Consider the following 27,548-nt stretch of genomic DNA (forward strand, 5'->3'; position numbering starts at 1 on the left):
TTTGCGTCACGCTTGTACTTTTTACCTTCTCTCAGGACCGAAGGTACATTTGTAATTTGAAATCATTTCTATTTTTCCATGTTAATAAAATAGAAATGATTCTATGATGATGCTTATATTATATTTCATGCTTTATATGAATCCTTCGTCATTACTTGTTATGCTTACGAAGGTATGTCTCTTAAGTCCTTCGTCCGAAACTCATTATTTCCCGAAGGGACATAATGCTTCGAAGGACGAAGGACTTTAACACTTAACACTTTTTATGTTGCCTTGTTCTTAACTCTTAGCATTTGAGAACAAGTCCCCAACAAAAACATACACTTTTTTGATCCTACCCAGTTTCTTTTGATTAGGTTGTCTTTTGTCAAGATCACCCCCCGTGTTAGGAACCAGCAGAATATCTTAATTTTTAGTGGTACTTTAAGTTTCCAGATGAGAGACTCTTGATGGTGTATTCCCCTCTCAATCAAGGCTGCATACATCGAGTGAGAGGAGAACTTCCCGTTTTGGTGAAGGCTCCAACTGAAAGTGTCTTTTGATTGGTTTAATGAAAGGCCCACTACCCTGTTAACTAGCGAATACCACCGTCCCAAGTTATCTCCATGCAATCCCCTGCGAAAGGATACATTTAGCGGGACAGTCTCAAGCACCGTAGCTACTTTCACATTTTTATGTCGAACAATATTATATAGACTCGGGTATTTGTGCTGGAGTGTAAAATTCCCCAGCCACTTATCTTCCCAAAATCTAGTTGCTTGTCCGTTATTGACTTTAAACGTTCCATTCGCTAGAAAAAGGTTTTTAACTTTCATTAAGCCTGACCAAAAGTGCGAATCTCCTGGTTTCCTAATTACCTGCCCCACGGTCTTGTTACCTAAGTATTTCCTTCTTAAAATCTGTTGCCACATACCCTCCTCATTTAACAGCTTAAACAGCCATTTGCTTAGCAAGCATTTATTCTGAATGTCAATATTCTTAATCCCCAAACCACCAATATCCTTGGGCTGGCAAAGAATACTCCACTTAGCTAATCTGAATTTTTTCTTTTGTTGATCAGACTGCCAAAAGAATCTAGACCTTAGATAATCCACCTTTTTTAAAACCTCCCTAGGTATTTCAAAAAAAGACAACATATACAAAGGAAGGCTCGAAAGGACCGAATTAATAAGGACCAGACGTCCTCCATAAGATAGATGCTTGCCCTTCCAGCTACCCAATTTCTTTTCTATGCGTTCGAGCAGGGTAGACCAATCAGCATTACTAAGCTTCCTAACGTGCATCGGTATGCCTAAATATCTGAATGGATAAGTCCCTGTCTTACACCCGAAAAGCTGGGAGTACAAATGTTCACTATCTTTGGCCTCGCCAAAGCAGAAAATTTCACTTTTATGGAAGTTGATCTTAAGGCCTGATAATTGTTCAAAAGCACATAGGATGAGCTTGAGATTACAAGCCTTCTCGTAATCATGATCCATAAAAAGAATAGTGTCATCTGCATACTGAAGGACAGAAAGCCCGTCATCCACCAAGTGGGGTACTACTCCACTAATCTGACCTTCTCTCTTTGCCCTGTTTATTAAAATAGCAAGCATGTCTACTACTATATTGAATAAAACTGGCGAGAGAGGATCACCCTGTCGTAGTCCCTTTTTGGTTTGGAAATTATTGCCTAACTGTCCGTTCAGTTTAATATTAACATGGCCTTTCTGAGTAAACCTATTAATCCAATCACACCATTTTTCCGAAAAACCTTTCATTCTTAACGTCTGTCTCACAAACGACCAGCGAATTTTATCATACGCCTTTTCAAAGTCAATCTTGAACACAACCCCACTTAGCTTTTTCCTGTGCATTTCATGGATGGTTTCGTGGAGTACCACTACCCCTTCCATAATATTGCGTCCCGGAAGAAAAGCGGTTTGGGTCGGACTGATGACTTTATGAGCTATGTTTATCAGTCTATTCGTGGCAGCTTTTGTGAAGATTTTAAAGCTCACGTTCAATAAGCATATGGGTCTATATTGTTCTATCCTTATTGCCTCAGCCAATTTTGGGATGAGGATAATCGTCCCAAAATTAAGACTATGCAACGGTAGAGAATCTTTATTGAAATCATTAAATAGAGCCATCAAATCTCCTTTAATTGTCTCCCAGAATACCTGATAGAATTCCGCTGGAAAACCATCGGGGCCAGGCGCTTTGTTATGTTCCATTTGGAAGATCGCCTGCTTAACTTCTTCTATGGTGAAGTCTGCAGTAAGACTATTATTTTCCACCTCGGTGATTTGCGGGATATCTTCTATCCGTCTATCATCCAAGTGGAACATGGATTCGTCTACAGGACCAAACAAGGATTTATAATAAGATGTGATGTGCTTCTTGAGCTCATCATCACCACTAATTATCCTGTCCCCATCCTGTAGTTTGTAGATCCTAGTCTTTCTGTGTTTACCATTTGCCACCAGATGGAAATATTTAGTATTCGCGTCCCCTTCTAGCAAACCTTTAGTTTTTGCTCTTTGGTACCACTTGACCTCTTCTTCCCGTAACATGGAAGCAAGCCTGTTACGAAGAAAGTTTCGCATATCAACTTCCTGAGTAGAAAGCATACATGTTTCAGCTCTCTTGTCAAGGAGGTCAAGTTTTTGGATAATTTCTTTCTTCTCCTTCTTATTCGATCCACTAGTATTTTTTGCCCATCCTCTCAAATATTGTCTTAACTTCCTAATTTTCTGCTGCCATCTCTCAATGGCAGTGTTTCCTCCATACTCTTTTGACCAAATTTCAGTGACCATCTCCTTAAAACCCTCCCGTAACAACCACCCAAGCTCAAACTTGAATTCGGGTTGTAAAGAGGAAGCAAGGTTATCGCCACTATTCAAGATCAAAGGTGTGTGGTCCGAGACATCTCTAGAGTGGGCCATTACCGTGGATCTAGGGAACTTCAGTTCCCATTCTGTGGATACTAAAATACGGTCAAGCTTCTCATATGTGGGAATAGTTCTTGAATTAGCCCAAGTGAATTGTCTTCCCGACAATTCCAACTCTCTCAAATTCAAGCCATCTATTACCGCATTAAAGAGAAAAGGCCATCTCGTATTAAAATTATCATTATTTTTCTCTGATGAGTTCCTAAGAATATTAAAATCTCCCCCAATAAGAATTGGGTCGGTAACATGGCTTACCATGTTAACCAGTTCGGCTAAAAAACTCTCCTTGAGATTATCTTGTGCCGGTCCATAAACACACGCAAGAATCCACTTAAACCCATCTTCTTTATTTCGAAGAAGAAACTTAACATAAAAATCACCTTCATCTATCGAACCTATGTCATACACATTTAGGTCAATCCCCATAAGGATACCTCCTGAGCGGCCCTTAGGTTCCTTACAATGCCAAATAAATTCTCTACCAGCACACAGATTTTTTAGAAACCCATCTGAAAAATCTTTCCTGCCGGTTTCCGAGAGCGCAATGAAACTAAGGTTGAATTCCTTAGTTAAATCGGCCACAAAGCGATGTTTTTTTGGATCCTTAAACCCATCACAATTCCAAAAGACTCCTTTCATTTTGAACTTTTTTTTTAACTTTATATCCCTTCTTGCTTTTCCTTTTTTTTTTTGTCTTTCTAACGTATGTGGTTCTAACAGAAGGAGATGGGTGTCTTGACACTTGCCAATTTGGATTATTAGCAAGGTCTACATCCATAACCTCTTCCGTTATTTCTCCACATGCGAGTCCAGATTCCATCGCCTACCTTGAAATAACCCGCCTCGCCTCGGCTTGCAACCGTCCCATTGCATTGCAAGGAAGGAACACCTGCTCTGCTCCGCTCTCGCCCCTCGCCCTCCAAGCAACAACCCGCCGGCTGTCTGCCGTCGCCGCCGCGCCACCACAACACCAGTCCACCACCACGCGGCCGACGCCACGACGATGGAGCTCTTCCCTCACGGGGGCTTCGTGCGGCTGCGGAGCCGAGCGCGGGACAAGTACGTCCACGCCGACGTGGACGCGAGCGGGGTCTCCCTGCGCCCGCTCGGCGCCGCACCCTCTGTGAACGCGGTGTGGAAACCGGAGCGTTGGCCCAGCGAAGGGGACTTCTTAATCCTCCAGGGCGTCGCCTACGGCCGGTACCTCGCTGTCTCGGACAAGGACGCGCCGCCCGGCCACCGCGGCGTCCGCGCCGTCCAGCGCGACTACAACTCGCCGCACGCGGAGGCTCCCTTCTTGTGGACGGCCTTTAGGGTGGATGCCGACCAGAACTACGTCCGCTTGCACAACCACCAGCGCTGGCTCCGCGCCAACGGCAGGCATCGCTACTGGAACAACGTCGTCACCATCGATACCAGGAACGCCAGCCTGACCACGATGATGCAGTGGAGGGTCGAGGAAATCCCAGTGAGCCCGGAGCCGCTACCCCTTCCGCCTCCACCTCAACAACCTACGGTGAGTTACTTCGCCATCCTTTCTCCTTTCAACTCCTCGTGTTCGTCATCCCGTGAACATGGGTTACTTGGATTGGATGTTGGAACTTGCACACCTTCCAAGCATGGATGTTTCTTCTTCGCGTCGATTTTCTCAACAACATACGCCCAATCTGACTCTCCTGTCTTGACCGCAATCTTTGCGTTTATTCTTGCCGAAGTCTGAACTTAATAAAACTCTTCACTTCTTCCGAAAGATGACTGAACCTGCTAGTTCTTCCTGATGACTGAACCTGCAATCTTTGCAATCTGTCTGATTCAGTATCCCACGCTCCTAGCAAGCTCTAGTAACGGTTTCTTGTATTCTCGAGCCTCTGCATTTGGTGTTCTTCAGGATGCAATTATTGATCACATTAATTACCTCCCAATTTTCTACCACTTATCGAGAAATTGTTGTCTGTTCTAGATTGTGGTGGATTTACGAATTGCTCTGCAAGCGTTAATCTGCATTTGATCATGGTCGAATGTCATAAACTCGTATTGCTCTGCCAGCTGAAGTAAACGCTGGAGTTCTTTGTCATGATGTGTACTAGAGGGGTTTGAGTGATTTGGTCTTGGTCTCACAATGGTATATTTTTTCCTGATATTTCAGAGAAATCTTTTAAGAATTTTGTCTCTGAACCTTTCTTTCTCAGTACAATGTATATTCAGATTTGATCATACTAAACACAAGTGTTCCATTGCAACAGATTCATGTAAGCCGTGGCCTATTCAAGCGGCGGGCTAAGGTGCATCCATCGGGCCGGATGATCCAGCACGTGCGGATGGACGATGATGGGTTTATTCTTGACAACTGGCCTGATTTCAACTTCGACGACTACTCCGTGTCCAACCTGAGGGCCGAGGTGGCGCTCCGTCAGGATGACGAGAACATCACGTTGTGCCTGCGGGCCGGCAAGCATGCGCTCTTAATCCCGCTTATCACAGACCTGCCTCATAACACAGATCCCCTGGACATCATCGTGATGCCCGCCGGATCACCAGGTGAGAACTCTGCAGCTTTCACAGTAGTTGCTGCATGCGATATCCACTTCTTGATTTTTTTTTCTGTTTTTTTTACACTTTACTCCAGTTGTGCTTGAGGTAATGCTCTACTTGGTGGTTAGTTAATCTGAACCCTAGTTCGGATACATTCAGTTGTTCTGCTTGATAGCCAATAGTGTTTTTTACATAAGCAGACAATATTTGTCAATCTTTGTGGGGCTAACTGTCTACTGTTATCTATTATGTCTACTCTTGATTAGGTCCCATTGCTGTTATTATAGCATCCCTAAGGGCTAGTTTGGGACTACATTTTCCCATGGAATTTCTATTTTTCTAAGGAAAAATGAACTAATTTCTCTTAGAAAAATAGAAATCCCTCGAGAAAATATGGTTCCCAGACTAGCCCTAATTATGTCATTCTTTTTTCTTGTTCCCTTGCCAATTCAGGTTTAGATGCGTTAGAGTACCCACAGTTTGATGCGCCAGAACCGTAGAGGAGTACCGGAGTAGAGCTGTTAAACTTTGGCACTTTGCAATTCATCTTTGGGAAGCAGTGAGCCTTTAAGCATCGACGCCCCTGATATATACAGTGACATGAGAATTGATTGTTATCTTTTGTTAAGATAGTTTCAGCAATTTTTTTTCTGTAATGGTGGTTAGATTTGATGCGATCCACTGACCGGATGCGGTTTGAGATGACATTTCAGTTTCAGAAACTTAAAAAAAAAATTCTGAAACCATTATGTAGAAATTATGGTGAACGGCTTTGCAAGGAAACATCCGCTGGAACGATCTGAAGCTCACCTTTGCGCATAACATACCCCTATCAATTTCAACCGTGACATGAAAATTGCATCACTTGTGTGTTGTTGATTGCTGAAGGCCTCCACATGACTTGTGTAAATCGCAGCACCACGAAACAGCCTATTTAGACAGCACGCAGCAACATGGCTTGCGATTTTTCTCCAGTACATTATTATAGTTGTATTTATAAATAATTACCTCAACAAATTCGCATAACAGGGCGTTTGGTCTAGTGGTATGATTCTCGCTTTGGGTGCGAGAGGTCGCGAGTTCGATTCTCGCAACGCCCCCTTATTTTATTTTTCCGCCGCTTTGTAAAATATTTTTTGCCACCGCCGCGCCGGTTCGCCTAGCCTGCGGATGTCGCGTCACCAACGTCCTTCCTCCACCGCCGCGCCGGTTCGCCTAGCCTGCGGATGTCGCGTCACCAACGTCCTTCCTCGACTCGACTGGCACGACTACTTTTACCACCACATGCTCATGGAGCCCGATCGTGACCTTAGCTTCGTTTCTGTTCAGCTCACGAATTGCTGGTCTGTTCATGCCAAAATCATACAGAGATGAGATGGTAGAGTTGGTAAGCATGATGTATGTACGGATTTTATTGTCTGATGTGGAGACAAGTACAAAGTGGTTGGGGAAAGCATTGATTTATCTTTTTTGCTGGGTCGAAAGGTCTTTAGCCTAGTTGAACATCATATATCACAGCGCTGATACTGTTAGACGGTCCACGGTTAATCCTAGATGATCTAGTCCTCGGAGGGTCTGGGTTGGCTTGTTAATTCGGACCGGCCAAGATTAGATCAGTTCGGGTGAGAGGCTTAGTTTGTTGCAAGATCTTCTCGGTTTCTTCCGATATCTTGTTGGACTTTGTTTAGGATAAGATTTAGTGGGTGTTTGGTTTCTAGGGACTAATTTTTAGTCTCTCCATTTTATTCCATTTTAGTTCCTAAATTACCAAATATGGTAACAAAAATAGAGTTTTAGTTTCCATATTTGTTAATTTAGAGATTAAAATGGAATAAAATGGATGGACTAAAAATTACACACTAAAAACCAAACACCCCCCTTAGGGCCTCCTCTTCTATAAACATGAAGTGATACGACCGATTTGGACACATAATCCAATCAAAACAATCTATTTACATTACTTATCTTCATGTCTTAGGTTAGATATAGCGTAGCTCTAGTTGTAGTTCTCCAATCTCAATCTTCTTCACCTCGCTTCTGCTCTACGTTATCTTGAGGCGCTTTGGATGGCCTATCGTCTGTAAAGCAGCCCCAATATCCTTCCTCCCTGAAAGGGAATTAGGCTTACACCTAGTTCCTAAATAATTTTGGTGGTTGAATTGCCCAACACAAATAATTGGACTAACTAGTTTGCCCAAGTGTATAGATTACACAGGTGTAAAAGGTTCACACTCAACCAATAAAAAGATCAAGTTTTGGATTCAACAAAGGAGCAAAGGGTCAACCGAAGGCACCTCTGGTCTGGCGCACCGGACTGTCCGGTGTGCCACCGGACAGTGTCCGGTGCACCACCGGACATGTCCGGTGCACCAGAGGACTCCAACGCAAACTCGCCACCTTCGGGAATTTCCAGAGGCACTCGCGCTATAATTCACCGGACTGTCCGGTGTACACCGGACAGTGTCCGGTGCACCAAGGAGGAGCAGCCTCAGGAACTCGCCGGCTTCGGGAATCTCCAACGGCTAGTCCGCTATAATTCACCGGACATGTCCGGTGTGCACCGGACTGTCCGGTGCAACTCCGGAGCAACGACTATTCGGCGCCAACGGCTACCTGCGGCGTATTTAATGCGCGCTCTGCGCGCGCAGGAGTCAGGCGCGCCCATACTGGCGCACCGGACAGTGAACAGTGCATGTCCGGTGCGCCACCGGAAATCCAGGCGGGCCCACAAGTCAGAAGCTCCAACGGTCAGAATCCAACGGCAGTGATGACGTGGTGGGGGCACCGGACATGTCCGGTGTGCACCGGACTGTCCGGTGCGCCATCGAACAGACAGCCTCCCAACGACCACTTTTGGTGGTTGGGGCTATAAATACCCCAACCACCCCACCATTCATTGTATCCAAGTTTTCCACTTCTCAACCACTTACAAGAGCTAGGCATTCAATTCTAGACACACCAAAGAGATCAAATCCTCTCCAATTCCACAAAAGGCTTTAGCGATTAGCGAAAGAGATTTGCCGTGTTCTTTTGAGCTCTTGCGCTTGGATTGCTTCTTTTCTTTCTCACTTGTTCTTGTGATCAAAACTCCATTGTAATCAAAGCAAGAGGCACCAATTGTGTGGTGGCCCTTGCGGGGAAGTTTTGTTCCCGGCTTTGATTTGAGAAGAGAAGCTCACTCGATCCGAGGGACCGTTTGAGAGAGGGAAGGGTTGAAAGAGACCCGGCCTTTGTGGCCTACTCAACGGGGAGTAGGTTTGCGAAAACCGAACCTCGGTAAAACAAATCCACGTGTCTCACTCTTCATTTTGCTTGAGATTTGTTTTGCACCCTCTCTCTCGCGGACTCGTTTATATTTCTAACGCTAACCCGGCTTGTAGTTGTGTTTATATTTGTAAATTTCAGTTTCGCCCTATTCACCCCCCCTCTAGGCGACTATCAATTGGTATCAGAACCCGGTGCTTCATTAGAGCCTAACCGCTCGAAGTGATGTCAGGAGATCACGCCAAGAAGGAGATGGAGACCGGCGAAAAGCCCACTACAAGCCACGGGAACACTTCATCGCAAGAGTCCCGCACCAAGAGGAAGGAGAAGAAGAAGAGCTCCTCCAACAAAGGGAAGGAGAAGAAATCTTCTTCTCACAACAAAGAGAAGAAGGAAAAATCCTCTTCTCACAAGCCGCATCGGAGTGGAGACAAGCACAAGAGGATGAGGAAAGTGGTCTATTACGAGACCGACACTTCATCAACATCCACCTCCGGCTCCGACGCGGCATCCGTTACTTCTAAGCGCCAAGAGCGCAAGAAGTATAGTAAGATCCCTCTACACTACCCTCGCATTTCTAAACATGCACCTTTACTTTCCGTCCCATTAGGCAAACCACCAACTTTTGATGGTGAAGATTATGCTAGGTGGAGTGATTTAATGCGATTCCATCTAACCTCACTCCACAAAAGTATATGGGATGTTGTTGAGTTTGGTGCACAGGTACCATCCGTAGGAGATAAAGACTATGATGAGGATGAGGTGGCCCAAATCAAGCACTTCAACTCTCAAGCGACAACAATACTTCTCGCCTCTCTAAGTAGAGAGGAGTATAACAAAGTGCAAGGGTTGAAGAGCGCCAAGGAAGTTTGGGATGTGCTCAAAACGGCTCACGAAGGAGATGAGCTCACAAAAATCACCAAGCGGGAGACGATCGAGGGGGAGCTCGGTCGGTTCCGGCTTCGCAAAGGGGAGGAGCCACAACACATGTACAACCGGCTCAAGACTTTGGTGAACCAAGTACGCAACCTCGGGAGCAAAAAGTGGGATGACCACGAGGTGGTTAAGGTTATTCTGAGATCTCTTATTTTTCTTAACCCCACTCAAGTTCAATTAATTCGTGGTAATCCCAGATATACTAAAATGACCCCCGAGGAAGTTATCGGGAATTTTGTAAGTTTTGAGTGCATGATCGAAGGCTCGAGGAAGATCAACGAGCTTGATGATCCCTCCACATCCGAAGCTCAACCCGTCGCATTCAAGGCGACGGAGGAAAAGAAGGAGGAGTCCACACCAAGTCGGCAACCAATCGACGCCTCCAAGATCGACAATGAGGAAATGGCACTCGTCATCAAGAGCTTCCGCCAAATCCTCAAGCAAAGGAGAGGGAAAGACTACAAGTCCCGCTCCAAAAAGGTTTGCTACAAGTGTGGTAAGCCCGGTCACTTTATAGCTAAATGTCCATTATCAAGTGACAGTGACAGGGATAACGACAAGAAGGGCAAGAGGAGAGAAAAGAAGAGGTACTACAAGAAGAGGGGCGGCGATGCCCATGTTTGTCGGGAGTGGGACTCCGACGAAAGCTCTAGCGACTCCTCCGACGACGAGGACGCCGCCAACATCGCCGTCACCAAGGGACTCCTCTTCCCCAACGTCGGCCACAAGTGCCTCATGGCAAAGGACGGCAAAAAGAAGGTTAAATCTAAATCCTCCACTAGATATGAATCCTCTAGTAATGATAGTGCTAGTGATGAGGAAGATAATTTGCGCTCTCTTTTTGCCAACCTCAACATGCAACAAAAAGAAAAACTTAATGAATTGATTAGTGCCGTTCATGAAAAGGATGATCTCTTGGACACCCAAGAGGACTTTCTTATTAAAGAAAATAAGAAGCATGTTAAGGTCAAAAATGCTTACGCTCTAGAAGTAGAAAAATGTGAAAAACTTTCTAGTGAGCTAAGCTCTTGCCATGAAACTATTGATAACCTTAGGAATGAAAATGCAAATTTGTTAGCTAAGGTTGATTCAAATGCTTGTAATGTTTCAATTCCCAATCTTAGAAATAATAATGATAATTTGCTTGCTAAGATTGAAGAATTGAACATATCTCTGGCTAGCCTTAGGAATGAAAATGAAAAATTACTTGCTAAGGCTAAAGATTTTGATGTTTGCAATGCTACTATTTCCGACCTTAGAAGTAAAAATGAAATATTGCATGCTAAGGTTGTAGAACTAAAATCTTGCAAACCCTCTACATCTACTATTGAGCATATCACTATTTGTACTAGATGTAGAGATATTGATGTTGATGCTATTCATGGTCACATGACTTTAATTGAACAACAAAATGATCATATAGCTAAATTAGATGCAAAAATTGCCGAGCATAACTTGGAGAATGAAAAATTTAAATTTGCTAGAAGTATGCTCTATAATGGGAGACGCCCTGGCATCAAGGATGGCATTGGCTTCCAAAGGGGAGACAATGTTAAACTTAGTGCCCCTCCTAAAAGATTGTCTAATTTTGTAAAGGGCAAGGCTCCCATGCCTCAGGATAACGAGGGTTACATTTTGTATCCTACCGATTATCCCGAGAGCAAGATTAGGAGAATTCACTCTAGGAAGTCTCACTCTGGCCCAAATCATGCTTTTATATATAAGGGTGAGACATCTAGCTCTAGGCAACCAACCCGTGCTAAGTTGCCTAAGAAGAAAATTCCTAGTGCATCAAATGATCATGACATTTCTTTTAAAACTTTTGATGCATCTTATGTTTTAACTAACAAATCAGGCAAAGTAGTTGCCAAGTATGTTGGGGGCAAGCACAAGGGATCAAAGACTTGTGTTTGGGTACCCAAAGTTCTTGTGTCTAATGCCAAAGGACCCAAAACCATTTGGGTACCTAAAGTCAAGAACTAAACTTGTTTTGTAGGTTTATGCATCCGGGGGCTCAAGTTGGATCATCGACAGCGGGTGCACAAACCACATGACAGGGGAGAAAAGGATGTTCTCCTCCTACGAGAAAAACCAAGATCCCCAACGAGCTATCACATTCGGGGATGGAAATCAAGGTTTGGTCAAAGATCTTGGTAAAATAGCTATATCTCCTGACCATTCTATTTCCAATGTTTTTCTTGTAGATTCTTTAGATTACATCTTGCTTTCAGTTTCACAATTATGTCAAATGGGCTACAACTGTCTTTTCACTGATGTAGGTGTCACTGTCTTTAGAAGAAGTGATGATTCAATAGCATTTAAGGGTGTGTTAGAGGGTCAGCTATACTTAGTAGATTTTAAAAGAGCTGAACTCGACACATGCTTAATTGCTAAGACTAACATGGGTTGGCTCTGGCACCGCCGACTAGCCCATGTTGGGATGAAGAATCTTCACAAGCTTCTAAAGGGAGAACACATTTTAGGATTAACAAATGTTCATTTTGAGAAAGACAGGATTTGTAGCGCATGCCAGGCAGGAAAGCAAGTTGGAGCCTATCATCCACACAAGAACATCATGACGACCGATAGGCCGCTTGAGCTACTCCACATGGATCTATTCGGCCCGATTGCTTACATAAGCATCGGCGGGAGTAAGTATTGTCTTGTAATAGTGGATGATTATTCTCGCTTCACTTGGGTATTCTTTTTACAGGAAAAATCTCAAACCCAAGAGACCTTAAAGGGATTCTTGAGACGGGCTCAAAATGAGTTCGACTTAAGGATCAAGAAAATTAGAAGCGACAACGGGACGGAGTTCAAGAACTCTCAAATTGAAGGCTTCCTTGAGGAGGAGGGCATCAAGCATGAGTTCTCTTCTCCCTACACGCCACAACAAAATGGTGTAGTGGAGAGGAAGAATCGAACTCTATTGGACATGGCTAGAACCATGCTTGATGAGTACAAGACTTCGGATCGGTTTTGGGCCGAGGCGGTCAACACCGCCTGCTACGCCATCAACTGGTTATATCTACACCGAATCCTCAAGAAGACATCCTATGAACTCCTTACCGGTAAAAAGCCCAACATTTCATATTTTAGAGTTTTTGGTAGCAAATGTTTTATTCTTGTCAAAAGAGGTAGAAAATCTAAATTTGCTCCTAAAACTGTAGAAGGCTTTTTACTAGGTTATGATTCAAACACAAGGGCATATAGAGTCTTTAACAAGTCCACTGGACTAGTTGAAGTCTCATGTGACGTTGTGTTTGATGAAACTAACGGCTCTCAAGTAGAGCAAGTTGATCTTGATGAGATAGGTGTTGAAGAGGCTCTGTGCATCGCGCTAAGGAACATGTCTATTGGGGATGTGTGTCCTAAGGAATCCGAAGAGTCTCCAAATGCACAAGATCAATCGTCCTCCTCCATGCAAGCATCTCCACCAACTCAAAATGAGGAAGAGGCTCAAGTTGATGAAGAAGAAGATCAATCAAGTGAGCTTCCTCAAAATGACGGCATAGATCAAGGGGGAGATGCAAATGATCAAGACAAGGAGGATGAAGAGCAAAAACCGCCACACCCAAGAGTCCACCAAGCAATTCAACGAGATCACCCCGTCGACACCATCCTCGGCGACATTCATAAGGGGGTAACTACTAGATCTCGGGTTGCACATTTTTGTGAACATTACTCGTTTGTTTCCTCTATTGAGCCTCACAAGGTAGAGGAAGCACTACAAGATTCGGATTGGGTGGTGGCGATGCAAGAGGAGCTCAACAACTTCACTAGAAATGAGGTATGGCATTTAGTTCCACGTCCTAACCAAAATGTTGTAGGAACCAAATGGGTCTTCCGCAACAAGCAAGATGAGCATGGTGTGGTGACAAGGAACAAAGCACGACTTGTGGCCAAGGGATACTCCCAAGTTGAAGGTTTGGATTTCGGTGAAACCTATGCACCCGTAGCTAGGCTTGAGTCAATTCGTATATTATTAGCCTATGCTACTTACCATGGCTTTAAGCTTTATCAAATGGACGTGAAAAGTGCTTTCCTCAATGGACCAATCAAGGAAGAGGTCTATGTTGAGCAACCTCCCGGCTTTGAAGACAGTAAGTACCCTAACCATGTCTATAAGCTCTCTAAGGCGCTTTATGGGCTCAAGCAAGCCCCAAGAGCATGGTATGAATGCCTTAGAGATTTCCTTATTGCTAATGGCTTCAAAGTCGGAAAGGCCGATCCTACACTCTTTACCAAAACTCTTGAAAATGACTTGTTTGTATGCCAAATTTATGTTGATGATATTATATTTGGGTCTACTAACGAGTCTACATGTGAAGAGTTTAGTAGGATCATGACACAAAAGTTCGAGATGTCTATGATGGGGGAGTTGAAGTACTTCTTGGGATTTCAAGTGAAGCAACTCCAAGAGGGCACCTTCATTAGCCAAACGAAGTATACTCAAGACATTCTCAACAAGTTTAGGATGAAGGATGCCAAGCCCATCAAGACACCCATGGGAACCAATGGGCATCTCGACCTCGACACGGGAGGTAAGTCCGTGGATCAAAAGGTATACCGGTCGATGATAGGTTCCTTGCTATATTTATGTGCATCTCGACCGGACATTATGCTTTCCGTATGCATGTGTGCAAGATTCCAAGCCGACCCTAAGGAAGCTCACCTTACGGCCGTAAAATGAATCTTGAGATATTTGGCTTATACTCCTAAGTTTGGGCTTTGGTATCCTAGGGGATCCACATTTGATTTGATTGGTTATTCAGATGCCGATTGGGCGAGGTGCAAAATCAATAGAAAGAGCACATCGGGGACTTGCCAGTTCTTGGGAAGGTCCTTGGTGTCTTGGGCTTCAAAGAAGCAAAATTTGGTTGCTCTTTCCACCGCCGAAGCCGAGTACATTGCCGCAGGTCATTGTTGCGCGCAATTGCTTTGGATGAGGCAAACCCTGCGGGACTACGGTTACAAATTAACCAAAGTCCCCTTGCTATGTGATAATGAGAGTGCAATTAAAATGGCCGACAATCCCGTCGAGCATAGCCGCACTAAACACATAGCCATTCGATATCATTTTCTTAGGGATCACCAACAAAAGGGAGATATCGAGATTTCATATATTAACACTAAAGATCAATTAGTTGATATCTTTACCAAGCCTCTTGATGAACAAACTTTCAACAAACTTAGGCATGAGCTAAATATTCTTGATTCTAGGAACTTCTTTTGTTGACTTGCACATATCGCTCATTTGTACACCTTTGATCATGTCGCTCTCATATGCTATGACTAATGTGTTTTTCAAGTCTATTTCAAACCAAGTCATAGGTGTATTGAAAGGAAATTGGAGTCTTCGGCGAAGACAAAGGCTTCCACTCCGTAACTCATCCTTCGCCATCGCTCCAAAATCACTCTCCATACTTGGGGGAGAAAGCATGAGCCCAAAGTAAAAGGATAGGACTCCATCTTTGGTATAATCCTCACTCATTTGTTTTGACCAAAGAAGGAGAATGTAACTCGAGGGCTCTAATAACTCCGTTTTTGGCGATTCATGCCAAAGGGGGAGAAAGTAAGAGCCCAAAGCAAAAGGACCGCACCACCACCTTTTTCAAAAACTTCGTGTTTTCAAAGAATTTTATCAATTGTATCCTATTGTGTTCAAAAGGGGGAGAAAGTAATATTTCAAAAATATCAAAACCCTCTTGAACACTAAGAGGAGGATCTCATTTAGGGGGAGTTTTGTTTAGTCAAGGAGAAGCATTTGAAACAGGGGGAGAAAAATTTCAATCTTGAAAATGCTTTGCAAAATCTTATTCATTTACCTTTGACTATTTGCAAAAGAACTTTGAAAAGGATTTACAAAAGAATTTGCAAAAACAAAACGTGTGGTGCAAGCGTGGTCCAAAATGTTAAATAAGAAAGAAACGATCCACGCATATCTTGTAAGTATTTATATTGGCTCAATTCCAAGCAACCTTTACACTTACTTTAGGCAAACTAGTTCAATTATGCACTTCTATATTTGCTTTGGTTTGTGTTGGCATCAATCACCAAAAAGGGGGAGATTGAAAGGGAATTAGGCTTACACCTAGTTCCTAAATAATTTTGGTGGTTGAATTGCCCAACACAAATAATTGGACTAACTAGTTTGCCCAAGTGTATAGATTACACAGGTGTAAAAGGTTCACACTCAGCCAATAAAAAGATCAAGTTTTGGATTCAACAAAGGAGCAAAGGGTCAACCGAAGGCACCTCTGGTCTGGCGCACCGGACTGTCCGGTGCACCAGAGGACTCCAACGCAAACTCGCCACCTTCGAGAATTTCCAGAGGCACTCGCGCTATAATTCACCGGACTGTCCGGTGTACACCGGACAGTGTCCGGTGCACCAAGGAGGAGCAGCCTCAGGAACTCGCCGGCTTCGGGAATCTCCAACGGCTAGTCCGCTATAATTCACCGGACATGTCCGGTGTGCACCGGACTGTCCGGTGCAACTCCGGAGCAACGGCTATTCGGCGCCAACGGCTACCTGCGGCGTATTTAATGCGCGCTCTGCGCGCGCAGGAGTCAGGCGCGCCCATACTGGCGCACCGGACAGTGAACAGTGCATGTCCGGTGCACCACCGGACATCCAGGCGGGCCCACAAGTTAGAAGCTCCAACGGTCAGAATCCAACGGCAGTGATGACGTGGCGGGGGCACCGGACATGTCCGGTGTGCACCGGACTGTCCGGTGCGCCATCGAACAGACAGCCTCCCAACGACCACTTTTGGTGGTTGGGGCTATAAATACCCCAACCACCCCACCATTCATTGTATCCAAGTTTTCCACTTCTCAACCACTTACAAGAGCTAGGCATTCAATTCTAGACACACCAAAGAGATCAAATCCTCTCCAATTCCACAAAAGGCTTCAGCGATTAGCGAGAGAGATTTGCCGTGTTCTTTTGAGCTCTTGCGCTTGGATTGCTTCTTTTCTTTCTCACTTGTTCTTGTGATCAAAACTCCATTGTAATCAAAGCAAGAGGCACCAATTGTGTGGTGGCCCTTGCGGGGAAGTTTTGTTCCCGGCTTTGATTTGAGAAGAGAAGCTCACTCGGTCCGAGGGACCGTTTGAGAGAGGGAAGGGTTGAAAGAGACCCGGCCTTTGTGGCCTCCTCAACGGGGAGTAGGTTTGCGAAAACCGAACCTCGGTAAAACAAATCCACGTGTCTCACTCTTCATTTTGCTTGAGATTTGTTTTGCACCCTCTCTCTCGCGGACTCGTTTATATTTCTAACGCTAACCCGGCTTGTAGTTGTGTTTATATTTGTAAATTTCAGTTTCGCCCTATTCACCCCCCCTCTAGGCGACTATCACTCCCTGATGGGTCCCTCCTGGGGGTGGGATCCGAATTCTTCTCGGAGCTATCTGCACCATCGTGAACGGTTCGATGACCTACTGCGAACGATCCACCAACCCACAGAGAAGTCCCTAACGTCTTGCATGTCATGTGCAGGCTCTAGGGATCGTTAGTATTGGACCCAGAAAGACGCTGACTTACTCTTTGGTGACTTCGCTGGGGACAGAAGATAAGATTCGTAAGTTCTATTCCAGTGGTGTAAGCGGGTGAGCAAGCAAGTGAAAGAAAAAGCAAATTCCACTACTGTAGACTCGGCAAGGGACGGAGGGTAGGCTACTATTGACTTTAACTAAAGGAATGGCTCTGGTACTTAGGAGTGATTGGGTTGTCCCTTCACTCAGAAGATGGGAGTTGAAAATAAGCATAGATCCGGAGATTCCCAAATAGGTCAACCTTTTGAACTGCCTGCTGAATCCATGAGCAGGCAAGAGACAACCTGGCGAACTGAAACATCTTAGTAGCCAGAGGAAAAGAAAGCAAAAGCGATTCCCGTAGTAGCGGCGAGCGAAATGGGAGCAGCCTAAACCGTGAAAACGGGGTTGTGGGAGAGCAATACAAGCTCTTCGTTCTTCTTCCGGGTTAAAGGGCGAAAGAAAAAGGGCAAAGGAAAAGGCCACCTCATCAATATCAGGATACTCTGAGGGTTGCAAGTTTTGATGCACCCGAGCCAAATCTGACAAAAAAATTAGTGGATCCACTTAAAAAAACTCGCTATAGTCGGCTACGCATATGCATGCATTTATGCTCGTAGCTTATATCTGCATCCATAGACGTTTTTCATTTGTGTGTAGAAAGAGATACATACCCTATCATATTATAGTACTTACACAAAAAAATATCTGTATTATGATCCTGGAAATACATTGAGAAAATTTGGCCCCTGTCGTTTCTAATTACTATTCTTTTTTGTTTTGCATAGATAAAAGAAGGGAAATATTGATATATATTAGAGGGTATTGATATATATTATGATCTGATGTGATTTCTTGGTATATTAAATATAAGATTAATACTTCAAGTTGCTGAGTGAAGCCTGGCACATTCAGTCTAGTTCGACTTGCATCCCACAACTCTTTTTCTTCTTTCTGTATTACACAAGCAATCACGAAGGCAGGCGAAGCTATGTTGAATCTCTTATCTGGGATAGAGAAGCCAACTAAATCTATTTTTTATGGAAGAAAAAAGATGTATTATCTATAGAAATAAAGGATAAAGAGAAACGGGGAAATTGATTTCTAATCCGTGTCTCTCTGATTCTTTGTCTTACAAAGAAAAGACAAAGTTTATTAGATCGACCATGATTGTTGGTTCCAAAATTCGCATTGATGTCTTCCAAGACAACATCCTCAGGCCGAGTCTTGAGAGTTTGTCGGCCGATGAGCAGCGACAATTTGAAGATCTCATGAATCAGGCTCATGAAGCAGCAAAGGATAAATTCATATCATACTTCATGGGGAGGTCGAGCTTGTGTCTCTCCTACCTTCACTATAAACTCCCAATGTAAGTAATTCTGATGACATCCAATCCCTTAGACAATATATAGATTTGCAACAAGAACAATTAAAGCAATATATTGGAGGGATGGAAAAATCGTTCAAAAAACTAACACGTGTATTCGAGAAAATCTATTATCCCTAGCTTCCCATCGCACGAAGCTAGCACTAGGACATCTGTGCCTAATCCATCGGCTGCAAATGGGTCCTCACAAGCCCAAGCCATTCTATAGTATGTTGTTGAACTCATATCTAGGGCAACCTCCATCGCCACCTTCATTATAAGATAGAGCAGCAACGCTAAGCAGTACCAGATAGACCAGGTACAATCTCAGACCATCTAGACATACTACGGACTGTTTGTATCCTCATGTCGAATTGTTCGGCGTCACACCGAGCTCACTACATAACGGGTCGTCACCGCTGAGCACAACCAGACCGTCTGGATATAATCTTGAACTATCCGGTCCTACAAAGGATCGTCCTAAACCCTGTGTGGACTGTCCAGCGTCACATATCCAGAGCAGGCTGCTATGCACAAGCACAACACCTAGTTTTCCTCGCACCTCAGTAGCACTACTCTCTTCCACCTACGACATATCAAAGCCTCAGCATGCCACCAACCATGTGTGGGGTAAAATATTTTTAGCCCCTAAGGAGCTATAGAGGTTCACCTCACACCATACGGTAGTGGGACACGACACCGATATGCCTCAGCAGTCGGATGCCATCTTTGATTGACTTGGGGCAGAAGGTCGGCATAACGATAAATGGCCACCTAAGCCCCATGTCCCAAGGGCCAGTGGGTTACCACCGGGCACTATGAATAAAATTTAGGAGGAACTAGCGGAATTGTTCCGGGACAAACTAGGAGTTAGTGTGTCCATCCCAAGGCATTCATATTTGGCCATACGACCCTAATGGGACACTGTTCCATACCCTTTAGGGACTAGTGTGCCGGATTTCTCCAAATTTGCAAGCGAGAGCGATAGAAGCACTCACGAACATATAGTCCAATTGTTAGTACAACTAGGAGAATTGATTGACAAATAAGCGTTTGTGTTCTCTTATTTTCAATATCTCTTATTAGCACTGCATCCACTTGGTATGCTGCCATGTCCCCTTACTCGATTAGTTCCTGGGATGATCTAGAGCATAAGTTTTCTAAAAACGTTTTCTCCAAGGATTACGTGTTATATTTAGTTGGTCTGGCATCGCTCTGGCAAGGGGTCAATGAATCAGTAAAGATTGTTTCTGAAGGTTTAGAGATACTAGAAACTGATGTTTTCAGATCCATGTCATAGATAAGCAGTTAGCAAAGTTGGCTTTCAATGGGTTGCGTCCATACTTAAAAGAAAAATTAGGTAGCATACAGTTCTTTTCGCTAGCTTAGTTACATCATCAAGCTTTGGCTTATGAAAGCCGAAGCATAGAAATTCAAGAGCCATCTCATCATAATACGTGTCATGACAGTAGTAGCTCAAATGATGAGCCAAAAGAGGTATATGTTGACGAACTTGTTTGGTCAGCTAAGGACAAAACTTCCCACTTGCTCTTCCGTGCAGTCGGTTCAAAAGAATCGACAAAGAGAAGTTAAGTTCACATTCAATGTTGCTAAGTGTGACAAGATATTTGATAAATTATTAAGAGCGGAAACATTAAATTGTCCCACACAATTCCTCCAACAGATGAATTGAAAAGGCGTGCTTAGTGTAAATTGCATAACTCCTTTTTTTCATGCCACCATCGATTGCAATGTTTTCTATCGGTGGATACAATAGACAATAAATGAAGGTCAGTTGATATTTGAAGATGTGCAAATTGATAAATAGTTGTTCCCTGTCAATACATTTGAGATGAATAACAAGAAAGGCCTAGTTCGACCGGAATATGGGAGCCTACTCCCTAATACATGGAACATCTAGAACCTCCAAAAAAATTACCCATACTCCCATAGGATATTTGTAAAAGTCAACATATCAGGATCCGCTCCTAACCATGTGGCCGAGGCCCCCCACCTATGTATAAATATCCTAATGGTTTCTATCCTCAATATCTATAGCAAGTGCTATATGTTAATCCATATATATTGTTTCATTTCTAGCTGCTATGGCGTGGATTGTGGAGTGTACTTCAAAGAACTTACTGCTGTGACGCTGAGGGCAGCATTGAAGTTTGATCTTCATCAACTTTAAACGATATCTTCCTGATGCTATTTTTCTATTAAGTAGTGATGTATTACGTTCAACTATGGTTGTGTTTCAGTGAAGACTTGTGTCCTTGTTAATTCTGAACTTATTCAGAAATGTGTTATTTGTGACTTGGTGAGACTAAGTTGTTAACTTGTTAATCTATGTCCAATTGCCAATCATACACTTATGTTGTATTTCTATATTGCCGTGAAGTATGAACCACTATTTAATTTCGTATTTTTGCTTATACCATTATACAGTAGTATATATTTATGCTTGCTGGCTGTCTAGCGCCCTGGCTTCATGCGGTGCCTGCATATTTTTGCTTGTTGCTTGCTGAAAGGTGCAGGGCCGCAGGCTTAGCAGTACGCCAAAGTCAAGCAGCCAGGCTAGCGGCCAGTATTTTCAAGTACCTTTTGAGTCACAATTCGGTTCTATTTTGTAAAAACCAAAAGAACCGAACTGAGTTCACAGATATAAGACCGAACGCCCAGACCTGGGCCAGTCGGGGTCTCTCTCGGCCGGTCATGGGCTCATGGCTCCTCACCCCGGCCTGCCACGCCCTTTGTTATGCGGCGCCACTGCCTGATCACCAAATTAATTGTAAATATTTTATTCTGTAGCGTTAGCACAGGCAATAGAGCACAATACATACAAAGCATTCATTGTGCACACTACTGGGAGCATCATCTGTGCCCACAAAATGACAAAACTCTACACAGTTCGCCAAATTCTGAGCTATCCTTACGGGCACCAAGAAGACGATAAGCACACCAAGCGTGACGCCTGGGATCTCTTCGATCAAGTCCAGCCTTTTGAGACACATCCATTTGATCATTTTCCATTCATGTTCAGTTCCACTCCATCACCTGTGCCCCTCGGCCCATAGCGAGCGCGCTAGCTGCGGCGTTGGGCGTTAGGAACAAAGCGCCACAGATCGACTGCAATGTCAATCTCTTTTTTCTTGTGCAACTTGTACGTCCGCGGTAGATTGTAACGCAGCTGCAAATTTTTTTTAGGAAATAAAGAGAGGAGAGCATAGATTAAAAACAACCAGCAAAACTAGGGGATCTAGGGCAAATGATCCCACGAGCAGAAGACAAGTTGCTTTTTCTTTGGGAGCTCTCTCTGCCATGTTAGGAATGTGGAATAAGGCACTGAAATGCATCCCTGGTAGCAAGGAAAAGCGACTGGTGTTTATATACTTATACCTCGCATAGAACCTCCGCACTGATGGCATTGAAGCCACGCAAGGCTGCCTTCTTGATATGCTGACAGTTCCGAAAATGAAAATAAATGTGAACAGTCAAAGTAAAAAAAAAGGTGAAATGCACGAGGAAAGGAAAATAAACGAAGATTTGGCATTGCCAGGATATCTCGCGAGTTATATATTCGGACTTGTTCTGTGAAAGAACTTACTTCTCTAGTGGAAGTCTTGTGTAGAGAATAGACAGCTTGAGAAGCAACCTGTCAGTAGCAAATGGGCACTTAAAATGTCAAATATCATCTTCCAAAGGAAACTGCTAGTCGCAAACAAGCACCGGTTCTGACCTGCAAGGCCATAGAGAGGAACTCCATGTCTGCTCCATTCCTTCGTGTACCAAAGGGAGGATTCATGACAACAGTATCAACATGGACGCCTGCACTAAATTGCTTTCTATTCAGCCACAAGGTAAAGTTCAATTAGGGGAAGAAGAATGCTTTTAGAAGTGTTCCATTTGCTCTGTGTGACGCTGTTTCATCAACTTTATTGGCCTGGCCATTGCTGTGACAGTAATGGTGCACAAGTATAAATCACTACTTCACTAGTAACTGGCGTTCAATTTTGCACTAGTGATCAATCTGCAGGAAGTTCAGCGAGGACACTGAAACTATGACTGAAAGTGAGTTTCTAGACACGAACTACCTATTACATTTACAAATAATGTTGGGAAAAGTTCTAGAGATTCAATAACCAAAAAAAGAAAAACACTGGGGAGCCATGCGACCGCTAGGCTCTCCTGCTCGTCTGCTCGGTTCCCCCACCCATCCACTCGGCTCCCCCGCTAGTCCGCTCGTATTTCCCGCCCGCCCCCTTGTTTCTCGCTCAGGTGCCTCCTCCTCCGTCCCACCCTCGCCGGCGATCTTCACGATCCCGGCGCCCTCCTCTGTGTCGCCCTCGCCGGTGATCCTCACGGTCCCAGCGTCCTCGGCCGCTGCGACAGAGCCATCCCTCAGCTCCGTTGAGCCTGGCTCTCTCCCTGAGGCACCTCGTTCCACCTCCTTGTCTCCTCGTGGCATTCTTCACCGGTCGGTGGGTCATTCAAAGGTTGAACGGTGGCAGGAGGCTAGTCCGCGTTCGATCGGGAATTGCAGCATCGATAGCCGATCGGTTAAGCATCATGCTGGTCCTAAGTCCTTCCTAGATAGGCTTGCGAAATTTTGTGCTTCTGGAGATTACTCAGCTAGCTCCGTGTACAGGGCTCTTTTTCAGGGGTCAATTGGGTTTGAGCCAGCAGAGAAGGTGTGGAAATCTTGGGCTCCCCGGAAATGCAAATTCTTTATCTGGCTTGTGGAGCATGATAGATGCTGGACTGCTGATAGGCTTGCGAAACGCAGACTGGATCACCCTGATCGTTGTCCGCTTTGTGATCAAGATGATGAGTCCATTAATCATTTATTGATCTCCAGTGTGTTTTCTAGACAGTTCTGGTTTCAACTTCTAATGATTGGAGGGCTGCAGTTGTTGTGTGCGACGATTGATGTTTGTTTTGAGAATTGGTGGCGAATCTGCTCTTACAAGGTGGCTAATCATTTGAAGAAGGGTTTCAATTCGCTGGTTATCCTAGGTGCTTGGACTATTTGGAAGCATAGAAACAAGTGTGTTTTTGATAATTGTAATCCTAGTTTAGCTGCTGCTCTTCGGGCGGCTAGAGAGGAGGCTTTATGTTGGTTTTTGGCTGGTGATAAAGCTCTGTCTGGTCTCTTCCATATAGACGAGCTGCTGGCCTAGCGGTAGGGGGTGTGGTAGGAGTATGCTCTCCCTTGTGTGGTCCGAGTCTGTTTAGCTGCTGCTCTGTCTGGTCTCTTCCATATAGAGAGGAGGCTTTATGTTGGTTTTTGGCTGGTGATAAAGCTCTGTCTGATCTCTTCCATATAGACGAGCTGCTGGCCTAGTGGTAGGGGGTGTGGTAGGAGTATGCTCTCCCTTGTGTGGTCCGAGTCTGTTCTCATGGTCTCACCTATTCCCGGTATTCTTTCAGGAATTGTTTTGTATTATGGGGACCTTTCCCCTATTCTCTTTCTTCTTAATACAAAAATGCGCAGTTCTCCTGCGTATTCCAGAAAAAAGAATATGTTAGCACATAAGAACAATACCTTTCAGATTTAAGTTCTTTATGTCAGACCAAACTAAATCGATGTCCAGCTGCAAAATCAAAAAATAATAAAAAATACATGTCATTCACAAGTTTGAGAAAATAAAGTTAGGTACAAATGGTCATTTAAATTTTAGCAAGAGTCACCAAATATTACTTTCAGCTCTGCTTTATGAACATGTGTTTTAACATGACCATGGGATTTTTATGTTTCATGCAAGAACATCAGAGAAGCCAATAAAAGCGAAATTATAATTGCTTAGGTGCACCCAATTTAACAACAAAGAAGCACTGTTCTGTTATGACAAGATTTAGGTGGCCCCATGCCTCCACCATCGGACAACTAATTTCTACAAGCGCAAACATAAGTTTTGTCAACCATCGACAAACTGCATTCACTAATGCCCATGGCTATATGGCGCAACTGGGTGTACCCAATGATCCAGCTTTCATCTGATTTTAACTTTATTAGTTGCAATTATCAACTACCACTGGCTTCAGATTATATGATGTTGTTATCTGGAAGGAAGACTTCAATATATAGAATAACTCAAACATGGCCTCTGAACTCAGCTTACAAGACTACATGCTGATTTTGAACAAAGGTGGACAGGCTGCAAACATGTAAATATGTGCAATCGGCCCCTCACAGGATGACAACATAGAATCCATACATCTATGTTTTACATGACAACAGAACTTCCAAATTGAAGAATATCTAATTTTACCTATCACCAGTTGGTAGGTAAAAATTTATCCAACATACTACTACCAAGAAATAACAACTAAGCTGGTAGCTTTGCTTGAAAAACACACTAATAGGTGATTTAGTATTGCAGTTATCCACAACTTTCAGCAAGCCTTGACAGGAAGGTGCAGGTTAGCATTTTGCACCACATATATGTGAGAATATTGTCTATAAATCTAAAATATTATACAGAGTTTGGTATTGATACAAGTCAGAACCATTAACAGGTTAAAACACAAGCGGGGAAATAAAGTGAAGGGTTCTCCAATTCAGAGTAAAGGAATAGTTAAAGTGGAAAACTGAAAAACAAAAACATTGTCATACCTCCAGATCAGCAGCATTTTCTTGAGCAAGTTCAAGTGACTGTGGGTCAATATCAATACCAAGAACATGTCTGTGAATCACAACCATAGCAATTCACATTATAAATGGATGATAAGGAAACTAGCCACCAAACTGGTGATACCCATTAATTTATGGTTACATATATATCAATGAGCATTTAAAAGAATTACGCACTATCTAAAATCATTTTATGACATGGAATTCTACTCTTTATTTTAGCTTCACCTGCAAGACATGTGTACAATTACTATGTTTGTTACCTTTTTTGTTTCCTAAAACTCATTTGGAGCTTGTTCTGTTCTTTATATAAATTTATAATAGGGGTCAGCCCCTCCTGATTCCCTAAAAAAATACTAACAAAAAAGAATAGACACAATCTACCAGGACACAATTGCAGAGGAAGCCACTTTTTGTTAGATCAATCAGCAAACAAACTGTGCAAAATTACAAACATAAGCACTAAACAGGAAGTTTTTTTGTTTTAAAATATTGAAGTAGACATTACGCAATAGAGGGATTGTCACAGGAAAGAACATGGTTACTTAAAACTACCAAGTTAAACATACTCACTCAGCATCCAGTAAAGCACTCGCCACAGCCAGAGTGCCACAGCCACAGCCGAAGTCAGCTACCACTTTGCCAGTTATGTCATTGAAACTATTCTCTGCCTGATTATTTATCAAATCAACATGAATATGATAAAGCTAAGTGAACATCAAATCGTAATAGTAGAATTTTAATATCTGATTGCCACTTGCACCAGACCGACACCACCATCAAGATCGAATAATCTACTCAAACTGGCTATCCACTCAAAGCTTCTGTATACACTTTAACGAGACTAACAGCCAAGCAAAACATGACCATGTTGAGTTATAGGTTGAAACAGGCCAATAAGAATTGGAATATTCCCAACCCAAGTTTAGGCTTCAATGGAAGTCTCAAAATGTTCCATTGATGAACCTTTCATGCCATGGTGAAAATTATAGGTGTTCTGTTTTGCCAAAGCTGAGATCAAAAGGGACAAATACATGCATAGACAAGGTCACAAGATTCTTTTTTTTTCTCTGTGACAGGGCACTGAAGCAGTTAATTTCTTGGAACAAAGCCACCCAACTCCAGCCGTTAGACTACTGTTTAATCAGCTCAGTTAATTCAGAATCAAAGCTGCACTTTGCGGCACCCAATTCCATAGCCCCACTACTCACGAGAAAGCCCGGCGCCGCTTCCCAAGACTATCCCAACAAAAGAAAGATACTCCTACATAGGCATAGCATCCTGAAACAAAGCGGGAAAGGATCGGAATCGTAGCAGGACGTGAGTGCCAAACTAACCATGTAGAGCATCCGCGACGCGATGTGAGGGCCCGTCGCATACTGCTCCAGCTCCAGCTACACCCAACAACGCCATCTCGTTGTAAAAAAACACGCCATTGGTGGCAAAAGTCAGATACTCCTCCGCTTTTCCCCCTCCCTTTTGTCGGGGTTGGGCGAGGCGAAATCGAGCAGGGTACGAGAAAGGAAGAAAGAAAGGCCACCCAAGAGGTGGGGGCGGTGGCGGTGGCGCAGTCAGCAGTACCTTGGGGTCGGAGAACTGGGTCAGGCCACCCAAGAGGCCCTCCAGCTGCTTCAGCTTCATCTCCTCCCCCTGCCGTCGCCGTCGCCTTTGTGGGTGCAGACGAAGCGCACGACGGAAGCCGTGGAATGGAGGTGCAGCTGCTGCTGCTGCTGACGGCGAGGCGAGACGCTGGCGCCCCCGACTCCGAGTCTCCGATGGGGCTCAGAGTTATAGGGCCAGAGTCATCGGACTGGGCCTTGGCCGCACGAGAAATGGGATGTTCTGTTAAATCATCTCTAATAACGTGACCTATAACTATAAAAATATAATGTAACTTATAAATAAGTATATTTTATATAATTTAGGGTACTAATAAAATAGCGTTAAATCTATATTATAAGATAGTCCACTATGATGTAGTATATTTAAGACAATTAATAAGGTGCTCTATAATTGTTTAACCAAATTTTATGAAATGGGGCATTGTTGGAGTAGTTTTTTCTACGTAAAACCTCATATTTTAATTTGAGACACCACTTTAAGGCATTGTTGTAGATGCTCTTAGCGGACTAAAACCGATCCATAGTCTTATAACTCTTTAAAACTACGGTAACGACGATATAATTTTCCCGCTTAAACTTTAAGACGGAACATCTTATTTTTGTATGCCTACATATGGTCTGGACATTCGGGTTATCCAAAAAATTCGAGTCAGATAATTTTGGGTAATTGAAAATTCGGATATTAAAAATTGCTATCCGATTCTTACCCTAAAAAAATATTGCC

At 43.7% G+C, this 27,548-nt stretch overlaps 2 protein-coding genes and 1 non-coding gene across 6 annotated transcripts; 2 read left to right on the top strand and 1 right to left on the bottom strand.

Annotated features, from left to right (window-relative positions):
* Window positions 1-3,755: 3,755 nt before the first annotated feature.
* LOC103629524 (uncharacterized) lies at window positions 3,756-6,219 on the top strand. 2 transcript variants are annotated; one of them, XM_008650621.3, is made up of 3 exons: window positions 3,756-4,449; window positions 5,177-5,471; window positions 5,919-6,219. In XM_008650621.3, exons 1-3 carry the CDS (start codon window positions 3,937-3,939, stop codon window positions 5,963-5,965), a joined length of 855 nt encoding a protein of 284 aa, XP_008648843.2. In that variant the 5' UTR covers window positions 3,756-3,936; the 3' UTR covers window positions 5,966-6,219. The 2 variants fall into 2 exon arrangements, with proteins under 2 accessions (XP_008648843.2, XP_008648842.2); XM_008650620.3 differs by lacking the exon at window positions 5,919-6,219 and having other exon boundaries at window positions 5,177-5,720.
* Window positions 6,220-6,493: 274 nt separating this feature from the next.
* Window positions 6,494-6,565, top strand: TRNAP-UGG (transfer RNA proline (anticodon UGG)). Its single transcript has one exon. It is a non-coding gene; the product is annotated as a tRNA-Pro (tRNA).
* A 14,777-nt stretch (window positions 6,566-21,342) lies between these two features.
* On the bottom strand, window positions 21,343-27,073 carry LOC100191332 (uncharacterized). 3 transcript variants are annotated; one of them, XM_020538768.2, is made up of 9 exons: window positions 26,784-27,073; window positions 26,540-26,596; window positions 25,776-25,873; window positions 25,185-25,254; window positions 24,114-24,162; window positions 22,308-22,396; window positions 22,176-22,223; window positions 21,968-22,027; window positions 21,343-21,758 (listed from the first exon to the last, which is right to left on the bottom strand). In XM_020538768.2, exons 1-9 carry the CDS (start codon window positions 26,841-26,843, stop codon window positions 21,654-21,656), a joined length of 636 nt encoding a protein of 211 aa, XP_020394357.1. In that variant the 5' UTR covers window positions 26,844-27,073; the 3' UTR covers window positions 21,343-21,653. The 3 variants fall into 3 exon arrangements, with proteins under 3 accessions (XP_020394357.1, XP_035815248.1, NP_001130238.1); XM_035959355.1 differs by having other exon boundaries at window positions 26,540-26,615; window positions 26,784-26,962; NM_001136766.1 differs by having other exon boundaries at window positions 21,344-21,758; window positions 26,540-26,990.
* Window positions 27,074-27,548: the final 475 nt, after the last annotated feature.

This window comes from Zea mays, chromosome 6 (genome assembly GCF_902167145.1).
Source record: "Zea mays cultivar B73 chromosome 6, Zm-B73-REFERENCE-NAM-5.0, whole genome shotgun sequence".
Taxonomy (NCBI): Eukaryota; Viridiplantae; Streptophyta; class Magnoliopsida; order Poales; family Poaceae; genus Zea; species Zea mays.